Here is a 19,143-nt window from a genome sequence, read left to right on the forward strand (position 1 = left end):
GTCTTCTTCATTGAATCGCTTATAGTCATGAACTTTCTGAAAATCAATTTCAGAATTAAAATGGAAACCAAAAAAAAGAGGAATTAACAGTAGAAATTAACTACAGTTAGGCTGTAGACATTGATAAATGTGTTCACAACCACAGGCACACAAGACAAGGGACAAGAGTAGAAGGTAGAACAGATGAGGTATAAAACAAAACAGTATTTATGAAGTGTGTTGGTTCTGACCTCAATTCAGATTAAATTACATAATGAGGACTTGTGTGCCATTTACTGCTGAAACAAACAGCATTCTTTAGCAACCAATGCTCATGTATATATTCAGGTTGGTCTCTGTTTAATTTTTTATTTTCATACTTTTGCATTTGGTTTTAAATCTGTCACTCAAAAAGAACAGAAGCATGTAACCTTAAGCGATAAAGTGTGACGTGCAATGTTTATGCACCACGCAAAATCTGGTGTATGTTTGATGAGACTGACACTTTGAAGAAATACACCCACCCATCAGTAGTCTTAAAAAATGAGACGCAATACCACATACTTAAAAATACAGAACACAAAGCTTTATCTACTGCATATATTATGGATGTGTGTGCGCATGTTTAAATAGAAAAAAAAATACTTTTACTGTGTATATAATTTGGATAAATACACAGATTAAAATAATAACTAATTAAACCTATTATCAATTCTTTGATGGCTGAATGAATGTTGCTCCTTTCTTCCACTAGATATTCTAGCATTTAGCCAATGTCTGTGCACACATTTATTTTGTCATGGGCTCAATTTTAAGCATGGAAATCAAAGTCTAAAATTAATACTAGCTGACTTCACACCAAAGTATTAACTGATGGTCCTTAAGTACCCAGAACAGACCAGATCTCAGGCATTGCAACACGATTAAAAAAGCATATCAGCTACAGCACTGACAGAGACACAGATGGAACAAACAGTAGCTGAGTGAGGCTGTGATCCAACAGCTACTGTCTGTGCTTGGAATGTTTTCAAGTGTGATAATGTAATAGTAGGTGACGTATTTCAAACAAATGGGAAAAAAATAAAAGAATGAACTGGTCTGAAATGAAGCCAAATAAGATTGAAGATAATCTAATCTCTGTTGTTATTTGAGACCAAACAAAATGCATTCAACATAAACTGCATTTATGTTGGCTTCTCTGTCTTGTAGCAAGCCACAGGATGCACACTTCAACTGAGCTGAAAATGAATGAAGGTGTGCCACGCAGTAAAGCAAATAAGCCATAACTGTTGTCTACCTCAATGTTACAAGAAACACAAAAATACATCCTTGGGAAAAGACACTGCTACAAACAATATATACCAATCTGGACAACAGGAAGAATTGAAAAAAATATTGCAAATTATGAAAACAAGAGTTTAAATCTGGCTATTAAGCACAACATTAGTTAAGTGGCTTCTAGAATCTGTAATTATTCTATATATAATTATAAGCCGTAACTTTGTGAGATTTTACCACTTTTATTTTGTGAAGAAAAGTATTTTCTGAAACATCAGGGCTTTATTTTTCTGATGTTTTTTTTTCAGTGACTTGCAATTGTGTCTGCATAAACTTAAAGGTCAATGGGCTGTGGAGTCTTCAAACACCAGTTGTGAGACACTTCTTTATGTGTTTTTCAATCCATTTTGTGATTGAAAAAAGTGAGTTTGAGGTTATAAGCAATCACTCCAACTACTTGCTGGCATCACTGCCAATGTGGGACTTTACACTTTTCCAAACACTTCTGCCCCTTAGTTTATTGAGTAGGATTTCAACAAGCATATGATATGGAAGGTCTGTAATGAAACAATGACAGAAACTGATCTGAATCAGTTAATGTAACATGTAATTCAAGTGTCAACTATAAGAATGAAAAATGACCTCAATAAATAAATAGGTTATTATCTACACAAAGAAATTAAAGGTAGGCCCCACATCCTCTTTGAATTTCTTCACTGAGAAAATATTTAAAACTACTGCCAATTTGAGACTTTGAAAATTTGAAAAAGAATGTGTTCCACATTTTACATATGCTAAGGAAATCCATTAAAGAGATTCTGAACCTTTTGAAACATCTTTTGAAATACAAAATACTTGCTGGTGCTGAAAACCTCCTTTTAGGTGAGAGAAGAAGAACACAAATTATCCTGATGTTCTCCAGTTAAGCACTTCCAAAACAAGTGTCAGAAAACGTGCTTTCACTGGCTTATATTCTGCAACAATTGTCATGGTCTGTAACAACTTTTGTTAAACTGTAAAAAGTTGATAGAGCTGTAGTGCTTGTTCTCTACCTGTGAGTTTGGTATCTCTGCGACTCTCCTTCCCACGGAGTTTAGGCTGTTTCCCACCACTTTGTTTGCTGTTTGTAGGTTGATTGGGGCTGTCTGCAGTGGCTCAGTACTTGCTGCCTTTTGTCCGTTAATGTGTGCGGTAACCATGGAAACAGGATTCTTTGCCGGCACCACTGAAATTGCTATGCTCTGGTTGGGTGGCTTGATGAGAGAGATGGGTTTGGTGTTCCCAACAGGACAACTTCTTACTGCAAGCTTCTGTGAAAGAAAGCAAGAAAAAAAAAACCTGGTAAGGTTAAAAAATAAGGCCTATTTAACATCCCCAGTGTGAAACGTACGCTCAGAAAACGCAAACCGTGTAAAACCTTTTACGTTCCTGTGAAGGAGGGGCCGAACCTCCTCATTCAGCACACTTCAAAGATATCCAGCAGAGCTCCGCGTGCATTTTACACCATTTCTCATTGTGGAACATAACTGGTTCAAGGACTCATGTGCATTGCAATTAGTTCTCTTTTATGACGGTAGGAATGGGAGGCACAAAGAGTGCATCAGGCACTGTGATACGTGCTAGGAACAGGCCTGTCATTTATCCACAAGTCGCTCCACTCATTTTTCTCCTCATCGGTGACTATCTGAGAGTGCTCTGTTCTGCAATCTGTAATCTAGGGCTGAAAACAGATTCTTATCCAGCAGGAAAATAAATTACTAAATCGGAAAGGTTCAGCCTGTTTTTGCTAGTGTTTTGCCAAGCACAAAAGAAGCAGACAGAGCACTGCTGGAAAAGACCTTCTCAAACAAAAAGCTTGTTTATCCTGTTTGTCACATATCAGCGTCTTCCATCACGCTGAATGTTACATTTCTCCAGCATCATCAAATGGAAAAATGAATCCTGCAAACTTTTTTTTCTCTCTCCCTGTTGATTTGTGTTTATTCATCAGCACAAAATGTGCTCGTGTTCTAACCTGCTTAGTTCGCCTGCTGCAGAGTGAGGCTTATTATAGCTGTGCTTCAGAACAGGCCTCAGCACTGGCTCAATTTGACTGCTGCAGCACCCCACAGGCAAGAAGCAGCCTTTCATAAGGATGCTGGTCACACACATGCACACTCTTTGAAGAAAATGTATTTTGATGCCGTGGTTAAGTACGGCTTGTTGGCGCACAATTTAGTATCATAAAACACAAACATCCTGGCTAAAAATAAATAAAATTAACACTAAATAATTTATGGGTCAGTCCACGACTACTATTTTTTTTGCCAGCCTTGCTCTGTGTGTACTACTGTGTCTCCTTTATGTACCCACAAAAGCTGTGTTTCACGTCTAGGCAGTGAGTGTTGATGACAGGGTTTTCTTCTTTCTGTTTCTCTATTTGTCTTGCTCGCTCCTTGAGAAGACATGACTGAAACAAATGACATGGCCCGACAGGGTAAAAAGCTCTTCCGAAATTCAACCGCTGACCGTTGCTTAAACCTGGAGACATTAACATCAAACCACAGCAAGAGACCAGAACAAAACTACAGCCGTTTGCCTTCTGAAAAAGTATGCTTTTTATGAGAAAAAATGAAAGGAGAAAAGATGGTTGAAGAATGACATATTGAAAAAAAGAATAAGCATATATACAGTATACTGTATATGACATATTTAATCTAATTAATGACTGTATTTCAAAGGCAAGGGAAATACAGTAAAATCAAAGAGAACCCTTACAGGGCCATAATAGACAATCGTTAAAACCTTTTAGATTTTTGTAAACTAGCTATCACTAGCACAGCACACAGAGGCAATGTAAGTATGCGTATTAATCATAAAGGAGCAACAAAAACAGAGGGGGTAGGGAGGTTAGTTTGAGATTAATTTAGAAGCTGCTGCCTGAGACGCTGCATATTTAATCAGCGGAGGAGCCTTCAACTGAGAGCTGTTTTTTTGTGTGTGTTTGGGGAGGGTGTCTGCACACTAATGTGGAGCAAATTTAAGGGATTACAGTTCGCAAAGGGAGGAGAATGGATGATGCGTATGGGGGGTGGGAAAGAGGGGGGGGGGGGGGGGAGAGAATTGGGAGCATCTTCCTGGCATCTAAATTCCTGCTTTGTGATAAAATCTGTGATGTGTGCTACCGAGCAGGCAACTTAATTCCCTCTAAAATAATGTTAAACAAGCTGAGAAATCTAACACACAGAAGGTTACAGGCACACTCACCTCTCCCAAACCCACTTGCAAAGGAAACCCAGAAAATGCATAAGTGAAACAGTATCAAGGCTGGGTGAATTCATGTGGAAGTTGATTTGAAAATAAACCGATTTTTACAGAAACTAGAAACATTGAAGTGTATAGAATATACCTTCATTAAATACAAAACAGATTTTTTTCAGCACAAAGTTACATTCTTACATTAGAAGTTTCTTGTGGTTGTTTTCAGAAATGATTAAAGTAATTAATTCCTTTCAAAGAGTATTACCAAAGACCGTCTTTTAATCGTAGGAAAATACCGTCTCTTTGTGCAGGTGAACTGATCTAGCAAAAGGAGCTGGTTTTAAGCTCTGAGGAATTTGGAAAATCCCATTGCACTGATGTACATAAGGGATGGAAATCAGACAATGACATTTAGGATACTTCAATGCTAAGCAAACACATTTTGTAAACGTCAAAAGATGAGAGAGGCATAATTTTCTTGTCATTTTGTATGGAATTGATCATCTGTCGATTTTTGTTTTCCGCAATTTTAAAATGAAACTGTGTTCTAAATAAATTAAATGGATCACAGAATTAGTATAAAAGTTAATCTGTTTGCTCATTCTGATGATTGATACATTAAGCAACCCAATCTAAATGCAAAATTGAAACGCTTACAGAAGTCTGTTTTAAGATTTTTTTTTTTAAATCAGAAGGCGACCAAACTTAAGGCGGAATTTCACAGCTGACTGGTTGAAGTGTTCTGTGTTTACTTCTTCACCTCTATTAATATAAAAGGGCTATAGCCACATAAAATGACAGATTCTGTTACGTAAAATAAAACTAAACAAAAGAAATGTCTGACAATCATGCACGTTTAATTAACACTATTAATCTGTTATGAATACAACAGACCTTTTTCATTCATACAGGATTTAATCTCTCATATTTTCAGAGGATCAATGGAGGCCACTAGGTTTAGGACTACCAGAGAGCATCTGGACCATGATTATTGTTCAATAACAGGTTGCTTCCTTTTGTATAAAAGGTCACCTGTTAACATTTCCACTGAAAATGGCAAAAAGGCTCCTACTATTGCACAAATGGGAGGGGTTTTGGGTGTTACAGGGAGGGAATAAAAATACTCATTTATGCCAGGGTGCCAAAGGAACTCAGGTGGCTGTCCCCTAGACAGCTCACTTGAGTACAGGTTTTCAACCACTGTTAAATCATTTTTTATTCAAGAGAAAATAACATTTTCATATTTTAGTGCATCACATTAATGAGGCACAGATTCAGCTCAATGCTACAGGAGTTGATGGTCAGCCAATAAAACTAAGAGAAAAAATGTTCAAAAAGAGACAGTTACAGCATATAAAAGCTTGCACTAGGATTAAACTTGAATAAACCCAGGTCATATATTACCCTTGGACCTTCTTGCTTGTGTAAACTTACAAATACAGTAGCAATACTAGCTACACGTAAAGGGCACTCTGTCTACTATCTTCACAGCTTACAAAAAGTAATTAAGTAGTCTTACCTTCTCATTTTATTTTAAATCAAATCTCAACAATAAAAAAGTTATTTCAGGAAATTCCTTCTTTGTAATATTTTTTTTTCAATTTAATACACATTCAAACACATAACGTATGTATTGCAGATATTTATCAGGAGCTACGCTGAAGAATGGTGTTAAGGTGTCAGCACAAACAGTAAGAACAGAATTAAAGAGGAGTTCAACTGTCAGGTTGCTAGCAAGAGGCTCTTTATCAGCACTGTTAACAAGAAGAAAAGATTGGTTTCTGAAAGACCTGTATTGTAATAACAAATTTCAACACTCACCGACAATAAAAGAAAAGCTAGGTTACCTATATATTCATTTGATATTAACCTTTAAAACTGTGCAATTAATTACTGCTTCAATAATACGGAATGTTTGAAAATTGAAGGCTCGGACACTGATTTTTTCATCAACAGCTTTTCTTTCTTTTAAGCAGCAACACCGCTAAAGAAACAGCAGAACTTTGAATCGTAATTTGAAAATTCTTGTGCAGCTTTGACTATGAATGAAACTATGAATGAAACAGAAAACTAATTTGTGTATAGAACCATAACTACCAGTTGTTCTGCACATTTAATAATAAAATGTCTTATTATAAATAATTTAATTTGTATTTTAATAAAAAAAACGTATTTTCAGGGTGAGCAAGACTTCAAAGTATTATGAATAATAATGCATAACAGCAAAAACTCAAACATACAATCTGTATGAAAACTATTTTAAAAGGAAAATATTTTTCTGGACCAGCTTTTTTCTAATTATCTTAATTTCATATGATGGTTCCTTGGAGACAAATGGAGACCATTCATTCATCTTGGTGCTGAAGCCCTCAATATTGTAAGCTTACTCCAATCAGCGAACACATGGCATGCAGGTGTTGTTATGGTGATAAGTTGAAGTAACTGCAGCTGGGGACAACAACTCTGGTATACGTGAAAAAAATAAGGTTGTGAAGATTGCTATTTCTGACAAACCTATTATTTTGTATCACTTTGTAGAAATGCTGAAGACATGGAGTGAAAAACAGGATGACAATTTAAGCACACAAACAGCAACACACTTTTAGGCCATGTTTAATCAGAACACTATTGTAATGGAGCTGTTGTTCCCTTCAACACTGATAGCATGACACAACTGTTTCACTCACAACACTGACTGAAAGATGATTTGTCCAAAGTCTGTTTTTATGAAAATTTCTTTTTGTTTTCTGTATTTATCAACTGTAGTGTTTCAACAGAAAATAAATATTTACTGGGTACTTACTTTATATGCATAGTATGTGGATATAAAAGAGAATGGTATCCAAATTAAAACAGGTATAATTAGGAGATCTCAAAATTTAAATCAAAACAGTGATGCTTCAGCCTTTATTAATCATGCAGTGAAAATGAAGTTGCTAAAACTGCCCTGCTAATCTAGGGTTGTACTGAGTTTTTTCATTGCTTCTTAAGTACCTAGAGAATTCTTACTAAATCTGAAATGAACTGACATTGACTCCTAAAAATGCAGAATCTTGGGAATCCTCCCAAACTGCTCAGCAGGTAAAGCTCTCATAGTCCCAGGTTTGAGCACGTGATGGTGCATAATCGGTTGAGCACTGCAGAGGGTAGGGATTAGTTTTGATTAGTTGGCCAGGCCATTCTTGCCTTTCAGCAACACAGCAATTCCTGTAGGCTTGCATTGGTGTTGGTGAGGAACCTGAACCTCCAGTGTGTGTTAAAACACAAGTGGCTCTGGGTTAATAGTCCACCTACATTTCCTCATTCTAAACAGTGTGAGTTGAGACACGAAAAACACATACTTGCTAGTCCTAAATCGGGTGGGTACAGCAAAAACATAATTGGCATATCTTAAATTTTGAAAAAGACAATGGTAAAGCAACAATTACAATGATCCTTGGCTCTTCAGTGGTATCTGTTAGGTCATTGTAGGTCATTCAGCCTCCAATCCAGGCTTGGAAAACCCCTGTTGATAACACTTGTTCACTTCTACTAAACAATTTAAAATCCCAGAAAATACTCAATTTATCCACACTATTATTTTTTCAATAATTTTGAAGATCGTATCATAAAGCATCATGCCTCTGTAGTGAGAACATGTTGTTCGCCGCTGAACAGCATATTCGTCACCCACACAATTGCGTCTGCTTTCTAATGTCTGAGAACAGCAGGTTTAGGACAAATATGTAGGAAGAGAAAGTGAGAATTTGCTTGAGAAGATACGGCTGACCTGACATGTGAGAGACCACCTGCGTGACACGCCTGAGAAGCATCGTTTGGAGTCAAACTATTTCTTCGCCTTTTCAAAACACCCTCACTACTCGTTATTTGTCGTCTTTTGAGACAATATTGGCAATGCGCACACAACACATTACTGCTACAGGAGTGGGTCTTTATCAGAGTGATGGTCTAAGTAGGCAATGGATGTTACCACTGGATGTGAATAACAAGAAGGAAGTGAACAAGAAAAAGAATGAGGGTTTTGTATCTGGGATGTTACAAGCTGTGGGTTTCAACAGAGAACTCATGGGGGCTAGATTGTTTTCAGTGCCGGAAAGCTAACAGTGTGAAGAATCTCATGAGTGGCCCAATGGGTAAAGACATTTGTCAGAGCAAGGGATGAGCTCTGTGATCGCAGGTTCGAGCCTGGGCCCTGTCACTAGCCAGTCTAACCAGGATGCCCCAAGCGATGGTGCATTATTGGCTGAGCACCACTGAGGGTGGCTTGGGCTTGGGTGTCTATATACATGTAGACTCATTTCATTTTCATGCTCTACACAAGGTGGGGAAGAACTTAAAAGAGAAAACAGTATATTGGGATATAGATGAAGGTGCATAATCTACATCAATGGATGTTATGTTAAATTTGTGCAATGCACTAGTAAGACCTCCACCAGAATACTGTGTACAATTTTGGTCACCAGCTTACAAAAAAACATGAGCAAAAGGCATAGGGAATCTTCTGTCCTATACTGACAGACCAAAGGCACTGAACCTTTTTAGTCTTAGCAAAAATTATGAGGGGACATGATGCAAGCATTTAAAAAGTCAACCCACAGGATTTACTCAGGAGGATCAATCAAACATGAACCGCAGGACACAAATACAAACTATGTTGAAGTGCATTTCAAACTGAGAATTCACTAGACACTTACTTACACAAAGGGATGCGAGAGTCTGGAACAAGCTACCAGACTACATTGACAAAGCTGAGGTCCTGGCCCACATGAGCTCGATGGGTTGAAAAGCCTTACATCTCAGTTCCATCTGTTTAAAATAAAATGTTAACCTTTCTCCAACGTTGGAACGGGGTTTTAACCTCCCCTCTTTACAGGAAAAGGTCTACCTGCAACACTTTCCTCACGATTCAGTTTTTCCTAGACTGTCTTCCTCCAGGAGCTGCATAAGGCTGCTGAATGATTTTTAGGATCTGAAAAAATCAGCTCCAGTAAGACTTCAGGCTTCATCACCACTCTATAAGCATTTCTGAATTAATGTGGCACATCACCATGGAGTCTTGTGTACAGAATAAATAGTTTAGCACAGTGCACCAAAATCAAACCCTTAATAGATCTTTTTACATAGAGGAACATAATTAATATTTTTCCTCTGCCATCTATAGCTGCATAGTTACATTATATTAGCCATTCATTACTATGTCTTGGAAAAATGGTCTTATGAAAACTCTGATTTACCAATGAAAGAAAAAGATAAATTTAATTTCATCACCCAATTTTCTCATACAGAAAAAAACAAACAATTTTATTATGTGGCCATTGCCCAGCATTCTGTCTGTAGACCATAAATCAATTTAAATGCAAATCATACGCAAGGCCTAATTCTTCTGATATGTGAATTGTCTTATTGGAATGCCAGAAGAGACAAAGATAACTACTTTGTCTCCACAAGTCAGAAGTACAGAAGAGAAAAATAATAATAATAAAACAAAAGTTTTAGATAAATGAAGCAGCATTTTGTGTCCAGATTTCTCATCAGATATATTTCCAGACGATTACAAATACCTCTTGGTTGCTCTGCTGGTCTGCATGTTTAAGAGAAAAGTGTCACAGCAGTGGACTTATTTTTTGGCCTTAAAACTACAGCAAAGTAGGAAAACATTAACATTAGATAACAGCTAAAAACAGAATTATCATCACACCTCTTTTGCACTCAAGTTGGCAGTGAATACAAGCTGATGACATCACTACAGCAACAAGCAATCAGCATGACTAATCCCTGCTTTAAGAGAGTTTTGCTTCCGGGCTCTGTAGCATTTGCATTTATTTTTCATACATTTTCACAGCAGTTTACACAGAAAATTACCAACGCAAACGGGAAAGTGCATAACATCCATTTAGGTTAGAAATGAGTCCAATAAAATCCTCTATAGTGATCAACAACTAAAAAAATAAAATATTGCTTCGTGAATGTCTCTGTTAACTTTTTCAATAATATCATGTTTACTGAGAATTCAGAACTCAACATTCACTTCTATAAAACTGGAAGATGTTGTGTATTTACTGGCTAAACCAGAGCCTGTACACGTAACAACATTAACTAAACTGAGGTCTTGTCCAATTGACTGTACGCAGCATAAAAATCACTGCTAGGTGTTCATGGAGATTCTTTAAAGCAGTCACCCTGCAACCAGAGAAGATATCACACCTTTTGAAAATTGGAATTCTGTACTTCAGTTGTACAGACTTTGTTTCTGCCCACTCTTACCTCAGACATTCAGCTGTTTGATTTGTACCTCTACCAGTAAGAAAATGTAAGTTAGCCTTATGTAATGCATGAATACGGCACATTGTTTTTGCTGTTGTCTTCCTGGGGTCCATTATAATATTTTCTGCTGCTACATTCATGGGATCCGTTATAATATTTCATTTACCCAACTTATTTTTGATGTCACGACTCTGGTCTTTTCTTAAAGACAATGCAAAACATAGGATGCAATTTAATTTGATTTTAATCCATCATAATTCCAAACTAGCACAATATTTAGAATAGCAATGCCTGCAATTGAACATCAGTTAGCTAAACTCTTGCCCCTATAAAAATACCAGTTCAGGTTCTTCTGAAATGTTGTAAAGACACCTTTTTACTGCCCATACTAAAAATTCAGAACTGTGTGATGCAAAACTTTACAAACAAAAAAGTTTTCTTTTTTAACAAATTGATTTAATTAAACTCTGTGTGGAATCTCTATCCTACAGACACACAAGGTCCTTTAGTTTCCAAGTTCCATATTATTAAATGGAATCAATTACTACTACTTGGCTACTATGAGGACACCTTTAAAACTCTGGGTTTGATGTGGGTTCTCTGGGAAGGAGACCAGTGTACAACAGGTAGTAGAAAACACATGGAAAACCTTCAGTAAATGAAGGACATAAAGTATACCAAGGGTAAAGGTTCCATGTGGGTGTGGCTAATTTTGTGTTAATTAAGCAAAACAACATCCTAGCATGCTTGGGGTCTTGTTTAAAAATGCTGGAGAAGCCTGGTTGCCTATAATGATGGCTACAAGAGGAGCTTCAGTGACCAAGACAGCTCAACCCGCTGATGTTTCATGAGTCGGCACGGAACTCCGAGGTAAAGAGATCACCAGCAAAGGGCAACACTGAGAGAAACAGATACCCAAAGATCATGTTATCAGTGCTCAAACAGGTGACTGAATGCAAATTACAAGCAGTCAGTTTAATCAAAAAAGGTATTTGGAGAACACCAGAAAGATGTGGGTTACCATAAGCCTAGTTGCTCATCACAGCGGGCACTGTATGTCTGTGAGTACAGTGGTGTGATGAGGACAGGCAACCTGGACTACGGAGCAGTAGAGAAATGGGATAAGATCAGATGAATCACTCTTTACCATCTTCCCGACAAACAGATGAGTGCAGATGAGTGCACCAATCCAAAGACCTCTATAGCCCCCAGTGCTTAGTTCCAAAAGTGAAGGGTTCTTGAGCTTCTCAAAGTTGTGGGGTGCATTTCCCTGATATGATTTGGGTTCACTCACTTCCTTAGAAAGCTCAGTCAATGCTAATCAATGCTTAATGACACTGACTGGTCATCTTCATCCCATCTTGCAGCATTTCGTTCCTGTGGGGAGGGGTGTCGGCCTACTTTCATCCACAGAGTCTGTTTGTTAGCCCAGTGGTTTGATGGGCACTACATTGGTGTTACCTGTATGTAATGGTCTACTCAGGCAAGAGATGAACCCAACTGTACATTTAGCAGGATACTGTGGCAGAATTGATCAAACGGCTTCTGAAAGTCAGGCTTATTTGTTTTTCCAGCCATTTCCTAAATGTACTTGATTTGTCTGTTTTTCACCTGTTTTGCCTTTGTATACCACTGCTAATAAAAACATCTAATATAATACCTCTGAAAAAATGAAATGAGTGAAAATCTGTCTGGATGCAAAAAAAAAACATTTTTGAAGTAAACTAATTCATTAGAATTTCAAAGCACACATACAAAACACTTTTTTTGGTTGCACAAAGCATTTGATTTAGAGCTACTCTTTCATATTAATCTGACATCCAGGATATGTCACTGGCAGTAAGTCTATTATTTCTTCTAACAGAACCTCAGATCTCAGTCTTTGTCTTCTTTGGCAGCAGCATATACAATGAATTTATAGTTTCTTATGTTTATGTTTGGACTGTGTGTTTTCCAGAGGACAGTGAATCCGTTTAACAAGACTCTTAATATTTGTGGATTAAAATTTGGATCTGACAGAAACAAGAAGCTAGCACAGCTAAAAGCATGATTAAAGTTTAACTTACCTCTTTAACAGGAGGTGAAGGTCTAGCTGGTGTACAAAATTAAACAAGAGAACAAAGCAACAGCTTGTGCTGTAATAGATGCAAACAAGCATTGAAGGGCTCTTAATCCTAACATTACAGCATTACACATTAAAATACACTCTTTTATTAACACAGTCATATATTTTTCGCTCTTTTGAAGAGCAAAACAGAAATGCTTGCTCTGATAAAAAGCCTTGTCAAACTGTAAAACCATCAATATTTGGCTTCTGTGCCTTCTAATATTTAATCAAAATAAAACATCACCAAGAAACATTTGAATTTCTTTTTTGTTATTCATCCTAAGGTTGAAACGAACAAGGTTTGCAACAGCGCCATTCATTGGTGTAGAAACCCCTTTTAAGATTCCGGTATCGATTCTGAGGTCTAAAATACCTGTAAATATCAACATTAAAATAGTAGTGCTAAAAATCTCACTCGTCTTAGAAAGACAAGACAGGACATCATTGCTTTTCCTGGGAAAACATGACCTGATGGAGGATAAAATGTTTCTGCGGATGATGATTTTTATTATTGTTGTTGAAATTAAAAACTCACAAATATTAATCTGCATGTAGATATAGATATTTGAAAGACTGAAAAAAAAGGAATTTGTTCTACAGCCCAGGCTCTACATAAAATACATTTTGTGTTGGACAAAAGGCAATTTCAGAAGTACTGTCACAGTGCGACATCAGAAATTCTATTTCTCTCTTTCTTCCCACAGTTCTTGTAAGAAAAGGGCAAAGACCCCTTTTTATATTAGGGGGATTATGTCATCACTGTCGGTGGCAGTTGTTATGGGAGGAGAGTGAAGCTTGTTACAACCAAGTCTAAACCTCCGACATAATCTATTACTTCAACATCCATTCCCTAACTAATGCTTGACAGATCTGTGGATAAGACAAGCCAGAATTTCCTGAAAGAAATCTCATTTTTCCCTGAGAAAGCAAACACATTTGCAAGAGCTTTAAGTTTGCTCTCTGATTTTAGCAACACAGAAGTGTGAATGTCAGTAGTTACAGAATGTTACTGAGCAGAAAATTGAGGAAAATGTAAAAAAAATCGTAGTGACTGGCTTTATAAAGTATATTGCTTCAGAGCATAACCAAATCAAGCTACAAAATTCTTTTTACGAACACATTAAGACAGCACCTGAAGAATCCAGGATGCACACTTACAGTATGATTAAGAAAAGTAAGTAGAAAGTTCAGTGAAGAGATGAACACACAACAGCTACTGTTGTAAACTTCATGTGAATTGATATAAAGTAACCAGTCAATAATTAAAAGCAATCACTTCCACTGTCATATAACACTACCCAGAAATGCTGTCATTTTTCATTTCCTTAGCTGATCTTCAGACCCAATCATAATCTTAAACCCTAATTATCATATTTTATCAGGAAAACTGTTAAAATGACATGTTACTGCTTTAATGACACCATAATTCCACTTTTACTGTACAGCTAATATACAGTGTGACCTTTACACAACATCCAGTTGTATCAATGTCATAAGCAGGTCTTCACTACTCAGGGCTCAGCCAAAAGACACTCATGTCAACATGATGCTTCAACATCAGGCCCTTACATTTTAAATAAATCAGTCTTTTTTGTTTGATCTACCATTCTCTCTCATGCAATGTTCTTATTTCTTAAAATGTAATATTTAGCCTCTCCTCATGCTAATTCACATCACATTTTATTGCTGGAGGGAGAAAAAGAGAGAAAATACCTCAGTGGAGATCTACAGTCCCAAAGGACCACAGGCTTCAAGAAGAAATCCAAGTTTTTTTAAATTAATAACACATGCTTCTGTTTCCAAATGGCATTAAAAAGAAACTATCAAAACTTTTCAGAAGTATCTACACTGCCACACTTTTTTTGAAACAACTTGTTATATTAGGACTGCCCCTAAGTTCATATTCCATTCAATAAATATTTGTAGGGTTTCTGGTACCAGTAAAAGCAATCTCATCTGCATAAAGAAGATGATTTTTCCTCTTGTATTTGTTTTTTTTTGTTCTATAATTCTAATATTGAGTATGGTATACTTTGAATCCACATGTATGTATTGCTTTTTATTCTGTCTAATTGATTGCTAGTAGCCGTAAAAGGACTCTCGCAATTTACTGTTCCAGTTTCAAATTGTTCCAGTCAATTCAAACCATCACGTCACTGCACATCATAGAAGATTTGTCTTGTTTGCAGATGATAAGAAAATAGATGAATTAGCAAATGCTGAAGAAATAACAGGAGAAAGATAAAAACAATTAGAATTCAAGACTGGTTAAACACCCAGCAAATGATATTTAAAGTTGACAAGCGCAGAGTGTTTCATTCAGACAGCAAAAACATGAAGCAGAACTATATGTTATGTACAGTAAGTCGGGAAACTGATCTTGAAGAAGCTACTTAAGAAGGAGACATTTGGTGCCAACACATAATTTACAATTTCTACACATTGTAGGGAAGCAATACAAAACAGTACATAATTCCAGGATATATACAGGCAAAAATAATTGAAAAATGACTCATTTTTGACAAATAATGTATTCCAGGTAGAACTAACAACTCCTTATTAGTCAGGAAACATTGATAAATTGTCCACCTCCTGTAGTTACAAGTGAAGATTATAAATTAAGGAATATTATAAAAAAACTGACCTCTGTACTAATAATAATAATAATAATAATAATAATAATAGCTTACATTTATATAGCGCTTTTCTGGACACTCCACTCAAAGCGCTTTACAGGCAATAGGGACTCCCCTCCAGCACCACCAATGTGCAGCATCCACCTGGATGATGCGACGGCAGCCATAGTGTGCCAGAACACTCACCACACATCAGCGATCAGTGGGGAGGAGAGCAGAGTAATTTAGCCAATTTCTAGAGGGGGATTGTTAGGAGGCCATGATTGATAAAGGCTAATGGTAAAAGGACGCCAAGGTTATACTCTAAGCTTTTGGCCAGGACGCCGGGGTACACCCCTACTCTTTTCGAGAAACACCCTGGGATTTTTAATGACCACAGAGAGTCAGGACCTCGGTTTTACATCTCATCCGAAGGACGGCACCTGTTTTACTGTATAGTGTCCCCGTCACTACACTGGGGCATTAGGACCCACATGAGCCGCAGGGTTAGCGCCCCCTGCTGGCCCCACTAACACCTCTTCCAGCAGCAACCTTAGTTTTTCCCAGGAGGTCTCCCATCCAGGTACTGACCAGGCTCACACCTGGGCTTAGCTTCAGTGGGTTGCCAGTTGTGAGTTGCAGGGTGATATGGCTGCTGGCCGATAATAAGATCTCATTAGTATTGTGAATAATTATGGTTTACACAAAAAATATTCCAATACATTTACTATGTGTAAAAGAAAATCCTACAGTGATTGGTTAAAAGTAAACTTTTTTTTTTTAGTCTTGAGAAGTCTCAGAGAAAAAAATGGCTACTCGACTCAAACACTCAAACTGCTCAGAGGCACTGACAAAGCGAGCTTGATGGTCTTCTTCTTAATCAGCAGTGAAATCAAAAGAGAGGTCGCACATGGGAACTAAGGAGTACACTTAAAAATAAGTCCAAGCAGTACTTCTTTACACAAAAGGTGGTGGGAGTTTGGAAAAAGCTATTTAGCCATATTATTGGAGCCAATACACTGGCTTTGTTTCAGAAACTGCTCGATGAGATCCTCAGAACCATTAGAGGAGTAGCAGAGTAGCCTGCTGTCCTTTGCCACCTTTCTTATTTTTTTCCAAAAGCATTACACAAAAAAAGTGGAACGTAGCATTCCCCAATGCGTTAAAATGGGATTATTTTAAGAAGTCAAGAAAATTAAGTATTTTGAAGGAGTTTTGTTTTGACCTTCAAAAGTGCCAGCTCTACATTGAGTTGCAAACTGTTCAAAACATACAGTTTTGATGGAACAAAGTATATTTTTTCAAAAGGGAATATTTGCCAGCTAGATCCAGGATGTCTCTGAACTTGACTGGCTTTTTGGAGACATAACGAGGTTTGCATTGTGAGAAAAGTGCAGCGATCAAAAAGGTAAAAGAGAAAAAGTGCTGCATCAGCACCCAGGAGCAAGTAGTTACTCAAACTCCAGCTAATCAAAAACCTGACTGCAACAGAAAAATAAAACTTAGCAAATGAACCCAACTATAAAACACTAGGGTGGAGGCAGTGGCTGAACTACCTTTCAAGAACTGACTTAGAAGCTACAAGTGCACAGCCAAACCCAAATAGCTTTGCAAAACATAAAAGGCAATTTTCAGGGCTCGTTTTTGTTCAAGTTAATCTTTTTTCAAACCACTACTACTGTCTGTATTTGACTCTGAACAGCCAGGATGCCAAACCTGCACAATGAAAACTGATTCTCATTTAGTATTACTGACTCTGGGTGAAAGAAGTTTCAAAACATTTTTTTTTTAACATTTAATATTTTAAAGCACCATTTTGTGTCAGAGAAGGAAATTGATCACCTGCATGCATGTTTTGCTTTGTTTTTTTAAATCAAAAATGTATTTCAAGAAATGAATATCAAATCACCCTGTCCTAATTGCCAGGAGTTATTTAACTGCAGTTTAAAAACAATTTCACGTTAAGATTGGCTCTCCTGTCCTTCTAGTATTGACAAAACCTCTAAGACCTATTACAGACTTTGCATTTCCAAATACAACCTAGGACTGTTGCAACACAGGTTATTAGGGATTTCAAACTTGATGGAATGTGAAAAATAAATTCAAATGTTGTCTGAAAAAGAAGAACTTCATTCTCGAGACATACAGTATTTACACTGCCCTTTGACAACCGATGACATAATTGTTAAAAACATCCTTTGTTTCTTTCTAGTGATTAGCAGTATAAGCAAGTGACTTCTGCGAAATCGCAAGCCATTTCCAAAAATCAAAGACAAGAGGCCGATCCACGGAAAACTTTCCTTTTTTTTTGAGGAAAAATGAGAGGGACAGCTGGCTCCTGTACATATAGATCAGGAGGAGAGGGAGAGGGAGGTGCAGAGTTGGACTCAGCCTGTGTGTTTGCACACATGCATTCAGCACTGCAAGCTGTGGGGAGATTTAAGCTCGTGGAAAGCAGCAGATGGAACCCCACTGACAATAACCGGGGACAGATGCAACTACAAAGAGCAACACCAACAAGCGGCATCACGCAATGCTCCCTGAAGTTGTAAGCAAAGGAGAAAAAGTGGCTCTCAAAGGAAAGAAGACTGGAAGCAAGGACGTCTCAACACGTCTCGGCGGCCCAGTAACAAAACGTTCTGGAGCACGCGGGGAGCAGCGCGGCGCAGGAGGGGAGCAGGGCTGCGTTCATGAGCAGCTTTTCAGCACACAGGTCCAGGCCCCCCCTCTCACCAGCCATTCACATGCAAAAAAATCAATAACTCAGGCAGATAATTGTCAGTTATTTATATCTTATTATGTGCAAACGCATAAAGATATGCAATCCACACTTATTTGCATCTGAATGGAAACACTTGCCTTTTATTTACAACATGGGTTTTTTTTCTACCTCGTCTTCAAAGGCAGAGATGTGCTAAAATGCAGACTTTGTGTGAGTTAAAATGGAAAAGTTAAAATTACACAAGCACTGACTTTTCACAGAGGTATACGCCAACATTTTCTATTTTTGGCTGCTTTTTCTGGACATTTTAACTGTCCCATCTGTTAATCCCTCTATTTAACTAAAGGTTATAGCTATATGTCTTTCGGTTAATGAAATGATCAGAATCCTGTCCTTTGCACAGTGGGCTACCTGGTTCTACAGTGAACCTTTACAATCTCTAGATTGTATCTACACAATTACCAGTGATAACTAGCTTGCAATTTCCAATCAAGCGGGGTACTGGCCTTTCCGCATCACTGACGAAGGAGATGTGCTGTTCAAGTGGCAAGAACGATAAACAGCCCCCTCTCCCCCGGGTGTGCGGCCCCTCTGGCAGGCTGGACTGCTAAAGGGCAGCTTTAGCGAGGCTGTTTCGATTAACAGAACAGAGAAATTCAAATTCCAATGTACTTTTCCTGTGATTCTCCCCAACCAAAAATAATAACCGTTACAACAGTTTGAAAAGGATCTCATTTGTAAACTGTTTTGATCAACTGAAGGGACGGCAGGGTTAGAGCTACCCCATCCCAGCTCTTGGGTTGATTCTGATCTGGGGGGACCTTCCATGTGGAGTTTGCATGTTTTCACCATCATCATCATCATCATCATCATCTGAATCTTCTCCAGGTTCCCTGTTTTCCATGTTGGAAGGAAAATGGGGTTGCTTTGGCCCACAG

At 37.7% G+C, this 19,143-nt stretch overlaps 1 protein-coding gene across 2 annotated transcripts in view; it reads right to left on the reverse strand.

Annotated features, from left to right (window-relative positions):
• The window catches only part of phf21b (PHD finger protein 21B), a 108,173-nt gene that overhangs the window by 41,444 nt on the left and 47,586 nt on the right, over positions 1–19,143 (reverse strand). For both annotated transcript variants that reach the window (XM_015352990.2, XM_006633660.3), the window contains one exon: positions 2,310–2,567. In XM_015352990.2, coding sequence (XP_015208476.1) covers positions 2,310–2,567 — 258 coding nt within the window. The remainder of the gene's footprint in view (positions 1–2,309; positions 2,568–19,143) is intronic.

This window comes from Lepisosteus oculatus, chromosome 7 (genome assembly GCF_040954835.1).
Source record: "Lepisosteus oculatus isolate fLepOcu1 chromosome 7, fLepOcu1.hap2, whole genome shotgun sequence".
In the NCBI taxonomy this organism is placed as follows: Eukaryota; Metazoa; Chordata; class Actinopteri; order Semionotiformes; family Lepisosteidae; genus Lepisosteus; species Lepisosteus oculatus.